This window comes from Centruroides sculpturatus, unplaced genomic scaffold (genome assembly GCF_000671375.1).
Source record: "Centruroides sculpturatus isolate CEXI.00-Female unplaced genomic scaffold, Cexi_2.0 scaffold164, whole genome shotgun sequence".
Lineage (NCBI taxonomy): Eukaryota > Metazoa > Arthropoda > Arachnida > Scorpiones > Buthidae > Centruroides > Centruroides sculpturatus.
In genome coordinates this window covers 152,663-162,108 of record NW_019384679.1, presented here as the reverse complement: position 1 = coordinate 162,108, position 9,446 = coordinate 152,663, and the positions used below count along the sequence as shown (strand labels likewise).

The 9,446-nt window shown below is 30.9% G+C and overlaps 2 protein-coding genes across 2 annotated transcripts in view; both read left to right on the top strand.

Moving 5' to 3' along the window:
• The window catches only part of LOC111626938 (DNA repair protein RAD50-like), a 65,592-nt gene extending 60,394 nt beyond the window's left edge, over window positions 1-5,198 (top strand). Inside the window, exons 17-18 of the mRNA XM_023370473.1 lie at window positions 4,572-4,785; window positions 5,137-5,198. Of these exons, the coding sequence (XP_023226241.1) occupies window positions 4,572-4,785; window positions 5,137-5,198 (276 nt within the window). The remainder of the gene's footprint in view (window positions 1-4,571; window positions 4,786-5,136) is intronic.
• Window positions 5,199-5,907: 709 nt separating this feature from the next.
• Window positions 5,908-9,446, top strand: part of LOC111626918 (DNA repair protein RAD50-like) — a 22,561-nt gene continuing 19,022 nt past the window's right edge. The window contains exons 1-3 of the mRNA XM_023370444.1: window positions 5,908-5,961; window positions 6,024-6,082; window positions 6,174-6,321. Of these exons, the coding sequence (XP_023226212.1) occupies window positions 5,941-5,961; window positions 6,024-6,082; window positions 6,174-6,321 (228 nt within the window). The 5' untranslated portion in view covers window positions 5,908-5,940. The remainder of the gene's footprint in view (window positions 5,962-6,023; window positions 6,083-6,173; window positions 6,322-9,446) is intronic.

Genomic DNA, 9,446 nt, shown 5'->3' with positions numbered 1-9,446 from the left:
CTAGAAGTTTAATTAAATATTTGATTTTGTTATTGACAAACTTTGTCATTATTTAATTCGGTGCACGCTTAAAGTCCAGGCCTGGCACACTAACGCGAATCCGCGTAAAGTACCCGTTAGGGAACGGCTATTTCCGGCACACAGTAGTGTCGATAATCGTTGGAAAGTCGGAAAAATAATATAGTACTTTACAATACTGCTCTTACCAAGAAGAACATCAAGGATCTGATTCAACAAACTGCCCTTCAGCTGTGGCAAGTGGATTGGGAAAATGGTGATACAGGAAGAATCATCTTTAAATTTTTCCCATGTATTCAACAGTGCCTTGCCATGAAACATTTGAATATTGGTTACATCATGACACAGACATTCACCAGACATGGGAATCTGAAGCACTATCTTCATTGATTCGGTCTTTCCGACGAAGAAACATGCAGTTGCGATGGTGCATTGGTCCAAGATGTCGATCACTTGATCTTCTACTGCAGCAACTATAACAGAGAAAGAAGCTCTTTAATTCAAACTTTTATTAAGAAGACTAAAGCGCTTGAGACGAACTTTAAAAGAACACATTAGTGTTCTTGTCTCTACACCCTATATCGATCTACATGGTTCAGTTGACCCTACATTTGTTTCTACATTTGTACTAGACGATGAAAAGCCGTATTTGTTATGACCTTTTCGATATGTAGTTTAAGTTAATTTGTTGTAATACTTTACTTTCGGTGATAACTGTAAGATTCAGATTTCATCAATGTATAATTTATGTTTTTTTGATGGTGAGGAGCCATATTTGATTAATACATTAATTAATGTTGTCTAATTACTATTGTATTTTCGATTAGTAAATTTGATCATTCTATGTGTAATCATTTTTCCTTACAATATTTTGTTAAAAGTTTATTTATTGTCTGTATTCTGACAGGCAAGAACTGTATTTGTTCAAAATATTGATTTGATTTATGTTCTTCTGTTTTTTTGGTTAAAATTGTTTTCAAACTACGTGTAATCAAACTGTCTTCAATTGTACATACTGTAAATATTGCAATTATTGTCTGTATCTGATGCCAGGAGCCATATCTGTATGTTTCATTTGATTCTTAATAAAACAGGCTTGGCGCCCATGAAACTTTCCCTTTTCATCCCCTTTCCTATCTCGCTTTACTCTTTCCCCTTCACCTCTTCCCTTAACTACCTTTCCTCTACCCTTCTTCACACTCGGGCAATACTAATGAGTAGTCCCGAGTCTTCATCTCCTTTATGAAAATGAAAATGTGATAATTCTATAAGAGAAAAAAACATTAAGTTATCTTGTCAAAATGTGGATAGTCTCCCCAATGGGAATTTAATTAATTTGTTCTGGAGACCCCGAAAAATAAAAAATATATACTTTCTTACTACGTTTATTTATATGTAATAATAAAAATACATACATACACTGTCTTGCGTTTTTATTAGTCATGTTTTTTCCATTTGAAAGGGTTAAAGAATCTGTCTAATGTCGATTGCTTTTCTCTCTTCTTCAGGATTTTTCAGAAGTAATTAATAGCATTGTAATTGTAGAAATCCCCAAGCCTCAACCTGGTTTGGATGCCATTCTAAGACTGTTGTTCTGACATCCTCCCACTTCTTCAAAAGATCTGTAATAGCAGATATCTCTCTGTAAAAGTTAAGAAGGCTGTACCAGAGGCTTAGCCTTAGAAGAGAAGTGAGAAGAGGATAAGAGAGGGGGAGGGGAAGATGGGGTAAGTATGATAGGAAAGTGTGAAGAAGAGATTTGTGAGCATCCAGCACCCTGCTTCGTTTATTGGAACACAAATGAATGTAATACGAAATGTAGGTACATGCCTGAAGAAAAACAATGAAACTGCTCCAATTTGTAGAGTACAACAGACCGCGGATTAAACAAAGATCACAGTAGACAACTCGCGACTTAGCAAATACAAATGTACGTGACAGTTTAGAACGAACAAAACATAACATAACATAACATGAACCCCAGCTTGGGGGGCCCTGAAGACCTAGTGTAATAGCAGATATCGGCATTAATCCTCTTTTTCAGAAGAAAACATATATCACTGAGTTTCTTGGTGTTATTCTGTCATCAGATCTGTTTCAGGTTTCATTATGAACTCTTCGATGTTCTTTATTTCTCAGATGTGATTTTTGTTACTCCTTTAGCTGCTTGAGTCTTCTTGATTATACAGTATTTTTCTTAAATAAGATTGAACTGCGGCCTACTGTAGACCTGTTCACGCCATACTGCCCAGCAACATTAGGCATCTTCTGCCCACTCTCTACCTTTGCTATTATACTCTCACCTTTTGAAAAGAAAAACAGATGCAAAACTTAACGAGTGCTTACCCGACAGTCTCGCAAATACATAAAAGAATTGTTTTTGTCAGAAAAATAAAAGGCTGGAATTTCAAGGGAGAGTTTCAAAGTTCGGAGGAATACTATCCGATCGGTATATACTAGGTGTCAATGTCTCCCGCACTCCGAAAAGTTTTGAATTGTTGCCTGAAGACAAGGGAAGACCAATCGGTATTCATTGTTTTACATCACTTCTTCTTGTGTTTGTTCTGTGGGGTGTTCGTTGTCCAAACATAAAAATCTTTTGTGAAAGTGTTCGTTATCCAATTTGTTTGTTAACCGATCACCCACTGTATTAATTTTAGAAAGTAAATAATTTACTTATGTATAAATATATTTTCATGATTATGTTATCATTGTCAATTTTAAAATTTTATTCAACATTGCTCATTTCTGTATATAAGTTTATTTTTATTAATTATATTTTTTTTTTTGTTTTTCAAACGATTTGTAATAAAAATACGAAGCGTGTTCGGAAAGTAAGTACCGTTTTGAAAAAACTCGTGTAAAAAATCTTTTGTCAAAACAAAATTTATTTTTACACGAAAGAGCATATCGGAAACCATTTTTCTACATAGTTACCACCATTGTTCAGACATTTGCCATATCAGGAAACCAACTTGTCTATACTCTCTTCAAAGAAATGAAATTCATCATCAAATTCAACTTGTAGAGATTTATATAACAGTGTCACCAGTGAAGACAGCCACTGCTGAACATCGGTTGTTGTGTGGTCATCGCTGGCAAAGCGCCTCCCTCCAAAATCATGCTTCAAGTTCAAGAACAAATGGTAGTCTGCAGGTGTGAGGTCAGGGCTGTACGGCGGATGATCGAACTGCTCTCAACTGAATTGTTGAATAAGGTTTTGAGTGACACCAGCGGTATGGAGACGTGCATTGTTGTGAAGCAACACAATGCCTTTACTGAGACTTCCACGCCTTTTGTTTTGAATTGCACAGCGAAGTTTTTGCAATGTTTTACAGTATCGTTCTGCATTGATGGTTTCACCTCTGGGAAGGAACTCAACAAGCAAAATTCCCTGTCTGTCCCAGAACACAGTGTACATGATTTTTCATGCTGACAACGTTGTTTTGAATTTGTGCCTCCACTCCATCAACTGTTGTTTTGATTCTGGAGTGACATGACAAACCCAAGTTTCATCACCGGTAACAATTTTGTTTAGGAAATCATTACCCTCTTCACTGTATTGGGTAAGAAATGTCAAAGCATTCCAAGTTGCTTCGTTTTGTGGACATCCATAAGCATTTAAGCTGACTTAGCTCTTGGATAGCTGCAATGAACTATTAATATTTGTGTTACGTCAGAGTGTTCTTGTCCGAATCTTCCAAGTACTTCTATGTTTGTAGGAACTTCCATTTTAGTGTATGGATATTGTGCTGCCAGTAACATGTGAGACTCCTAAGAACTCTTTCTACATGAAATGACTGTATGCAGCAACTACACCTGAAGACCTGCAAAGTAACTTTTATAGTTTATTAGTGATAATTATTCTAAGCTTTATTTTGTTTAAACTACAGTATTATATCATCATATATATTTGTATGTGAAATTTATATTAACATCTACTGCAACAATATATATTATACTTTACATATTTCTGTTAATTGACTATTACTTATTGTTTAATTTTAAGTTGTTAATCTAGCTTATTATTTATAATGCAGATATTCAATGTCATCTGTCATACATGTAAATGTTATGGTATTAATTTACGGTATATATCTTATGTAAATGCATTGAAGCACATTATTTTATATTCCTGTGTTCAACCTTAAACATGTATAAACTGGTTATGCTATTGCGGTACCAGTGATGCAATAATGTTGCATTAATAAAGAGATTGTGTGTGTGTGTGTGTGTGTGTGACAGTCAACAAGAGACAAGTGTGTGCAGGCGTTGAACTGTGATACTACTGCTGTGGTGATGATAGAACGAAATGGTACTTACTTTCCGGACACGCCTCATATGTAATTACTCAGTTATAACTTATAGAAAATAATCCATATATTAAAATTTTTTATAGATTAAAAGTTTATCCAAAAATGATATTCCTGAACTTAGAGAAAAACTTTCAACTTGTTCAGAAAAAATTGAATCAGAAAAAAAAGAAATTGAAGAGGTATTTTTTTACATGTGATTTAAGACATTTAAATATTATTCTATAATTTTACATTAAGATTACAGCTACTATAGAATTTATAACTACTACTTTATGCATACAAATTACTTTAATGTATCCACAGCTCGAAGAAATTTTAGAAAGTAAAAATGCTGATAATCAGATGGCAGTTTCTCTTCAACAACATGCCATTATCTGGGATCAGAATTACATAGAAATTAAAAGGATAGACGACAGATTGTCGAATTTAACTTGTCAGTTAGGTGGAGCAGGTAGAGTTTATTTTAAATATGTTCATTTTAAAATATTTATCCTTATGTATTAGTTATTTTTTAAGAAAAATAACTAAAACAGATACTTTACATGCTGGCATATAAGTTGGTTTTTTTAAATCTGAAAAATATCTTCAAAACTAGGAGTCATCTTATGTGACAGGTATAAAATGCAAATCTTTATCAGCATCTGTTGAAAAAAACTGAATTTTTATATCAAGTAATATAAGGATTTAATTAATTAGTATACTTCTATTATTTTAAAAACGATATTATGGAGTTACTACGTTNATTATTTTAAAAACGATATTAAATCTATTTATAAAACTTAAATTTGTTTAACATTATTAGATATGAATCGTACTATGCAACAAGTCACTGATGAGCAAGAGATGGTGAATTTGAAACTGTAATTAGCATTATTTTTATATAAATACTGTTACAAAGTTTATACAAAAAATATAAATGTTAAAATAAAAAAATATATATATTATTATTTTTTTTTTAAAGAAATTCTATTAAAAATGAAATAGAACATTATCAACAGAAAATTACTGAGCATTCTGAAAATATCCAATTGTTACGAAGCAGAAAAAATGACCTTCAAAGTGAGCTGTTGCAGATTACAAGTAGATTACAAAAAAGAAGTTCTTTGGAGGAAGAGAAAAAGAAACTAATTTCTGATAACATTGATTTAGAAGAAAACTTAAAAGTTCGATTTTCTTATAATTATTAATTTTAATTATCTATTTTTAATTTTTAATTTTGTAATTTCAGGAAGCAAAGACAAAATTAAAAGAAATAGAGGTAAATATTATTTATAAATATTTCATGATATTGTTTTCATCTATAGTGTGCAATTGGATATCATGCAATATCAAAATGTCTTATTATTGTGAGGGATTTAAACAGAATCCAGTCCAATTCTTTAGATAATTTAGGATGGGATTTCATTCTTAATTTTTTATATAAAGAATATTAGTCAACAATATATAAACTTATTCAAATGACAAATTTGATAAGGCTAGTAATATTGGTTGTAAGAAGCTGAATAATTCACTAATTCATCTAATTTATTTATGACTTATACTTTAGATAACATTAACAGATTTGAAAAAAGAAAAAGAATCATTAATAAAAGAAAAAGAAAAGGGAATGGAAATTCAACGTGAAAAGGTAAATGAAAATTTCCATTTATATTGTAACATTTATTTGTATTGTCAATAATGTATTTTTAGGTGAATAGAATGGAGAGAGTTTTACAAGATATCAACATTCATTCAAAAGAAATAGACAAGTAAATATATTTTATATTATAATTAATTAAAATCAGAAATTTATCAGTGTTATAATGTTGTAAATTTTTTAAATTACATAATTTTTTGCAGATATGTTAAAGCTAGACAAGAAGTTAAATTAAGTGATCAGAAAAGTAAATTGGATAATATTGTTGAAAAATTGAAGGTTAGAATGGACAAGCTTGAAGAAATTAATAAATTAATGTCTGCTGTTAATGAAGAATTAGCAAATCATCAAGTAATGTGTTTTTTAATTTTATAAAGATTATTCACTATACACAAATAATTTAAAATAAATACTGGGACTTCTGATCCTTCATTTTGTCATAAAACTTTTCTATACGTTTTGTGTCATATAAGATGAATTTTCAAAAGATGAACTTAATAATATATATATATTTTTTTTTTGAATTTGAAATAATTTTTATAACATAGCCTAACACCATTTTGTTGATGAGAAGTTTCCTATTGCCTGCAGGTTGACAAACAATAAACACTAATAAATTTTTCTATAAGAAAAGTTTTTTAAAATATTAAAGAAAAGATATATGGAACATATACATTTGATAAAATAATATTTTGTTTCTGTCTCTTATTATTATTGATTTTAATATATAAACATTTAATTTATATTGGAAATTTGAAATAATCTAAAACAAGATGCAATATGTATAACCAAGAATAGAATATTAAAATATTATCTTGAGAATTACTTTGTAAAGTTATTTTCTGAGAACATTTTTACTAAACTAAACTAAACAATTGATTGGTAATTCTATGCTTTATACACTCTCCAAAATAAACATTATTTCAATTAAAATAGCTGGTGGTATTTAAAAAAAAAATTAAAACTTCAAAGAAACTAAGTCATCTTCCTTTCCATCATGTCCAATCACCAAAAATAGTCTTTATTTGCAGCAGCAATTTTTATTGGAAACTACATCTCTGAAAAATTGTGTAAAATAGTTAAAACATTCACTGATGATAAGCCAATTAAAAAGTGTACACATAATTTCAATTAAAATGGCTGATTGTATTTTTTTAAATTAAAAATTCAAAAGATTATGAATATGAATTTGTATTCAGAAAAATTTTTTCATGTTATACTAGCAGGTGTACCAATCACACCATTAATATACGAGATCTGTCCTAAAAGTAAGTGTACTGATTTTTTTATTTCAAAGTATACAAGAGTTACATCAAACTACAAATGATTTCCTTCAAAGTACAATCCTTGTGATGTCACACAATGGTTCCAATGTTTTTTCCACTGTCCCAAAATGATAATTTCAACTTGGATTTTATCTTAGGGAATAGGTAGTTGCACAGAGGTTGTGAAAGTGTGGGGATTTTTTCTTGGCCAAAAACTCGTGAATTGATAATGCTGTTTGAGCAGGTGTGTTATCATTGTGCAGCACCCAGTCTTCTGCAATGTCCCTGCGGACTCACTTGATTCATTTTCAAAGTCATTCCAAGACATCTTTATAGAAGGCCTGATTAATTGTCTGTCCTGAAGGTAAAAATTCTTTGTGCAGAATTCCATAACTATTGAAAAAAAAATGATAAGCATCGTCTTTACCCTGGATCTGTTTGTGTGCTTTCATGAAGAGAATTTGGAGTGTGCCATTCCTCACTCTGTCATTTGGTCTCTGGATCATATTCAAAAACCCAGGACTCATCTCCTGTTATTACTCTACAATTGTGTGTCTGTCCAGCATTTTCCTGACAAATTTTCAACCAGTTCTCCTTTTACTCCAAAGACAAATTTGCAAAATGTCTGTTAAAATTCTGTGAACTGCATTTTTATCCAAACCTGTTTGTTCAGCAATCATCCTGACACTCAGTTGGCAGTCTTTGGCCATCAGAGCTTTTACAGCATCCACATTTTGATCACTTGTTCATGTGGTTGACCCTCTGGTACGAGGTTCATCTTCAACATTTTCTCACCCCTATTTGTAAGCTTTGTGCCACCTAAACATCATGTTTCTCGATAAAGTGGCATCTTCATAAACTTTGGTTAAATCTGCACATGTCTCAGTTGCAGATTTCTTCAGTTTCACACAAAACTTGATAGTGTAATGTTGTTCAAGATTTTTCTCCATTTCAAACATAATGATGTGTTAAAACACTACCTTACACAAACAGAGATTGTGCATGTTTGACTTAACTGATCAACTTGAAACAGGTCTAGACATGCTGCTAAGGTATCTAGCAACATGAAAATATCAATTAATAATGAGTTAAGCTGCACAGTCATTAAATGAAAAAATCAGTGCACATACTTTTGGGACAGACCTTGTATACATGTGATACATTCAATGCTAAATTCCTTTTATGTTGCAATGTAGATTGTATTACTTTTTATTACAGTTAAATATTTATAAGGATATTTAGGAACAATATGTATTAATAAAACAAATTATTTTAAATTAAAATTGATGATTCTGGAAAAATAATTATAGATCTTTGAAAATTTGGCAATTTTGTTATCTGGATAATAGGAAAAATTTTTCAGTTTAATAAATAATACTTTTCGTATCAAATTTTTTGAGAAAATAAAATTTAAAATATAAAATAGAACCACATTGTAATGGAACTGGATGCACTACTATTGTTATCATCTGGAGAAGGAATCATTTTCATCTCAAACAACTATAAAACACAAAAGTAATTTAAAAATAATATTAAAGTAACTAATTTCCAAATATATATGTACATAATGACAAACTTTTAAATCAAAATATGTTGTATTTGAAATTCTCAATTAAGTCTTTGAAGTGAGAGAGAAATAATAGCAGTGTTTCCAGTTTGCTTGCATGTGATGTTAGACTTGTATTATTGGTAGAATATAGATTGTGTATCATAGATGAAACTATGATTCTGATTAGCTTTGCATGACATTTACTGATGTTTATTCTTTTGTATATATTAACTAGCAGACCCCGCCACGTGTTGTTGTGGCTCAAAATGTATCTATTATAAATGTATAACACTTGCCCCGTGGGGGGGGAAATTTTCGAAAAATTTCTTCTTAGTGTACATTCTCTTGATGTACCCTATTAAAACGCAATCAAAAACGCAAAAACCCGCATCTAAAATAGTATAATAGAAGCCAAGTTTTTCACAGTAAGCCTTAATCCTGTCTCTCTCCCTTGCGGTGGAATATCAAAAAATTACTTCTTAGTGTACATTCTGTTGACGTACCCTATTAAAACGCAATCAAAAACGCAAAAACCCGCATCTAAAATAGTATAATAGAAGCCAAGTTTTTCACAGTAAGCCTTAATCCTGTCTCTCTCCCTTGCGGTGGAATATCGAAAAATTACTTCTTAGTGTACATTCTGTTGACGTACCCTATTAAAA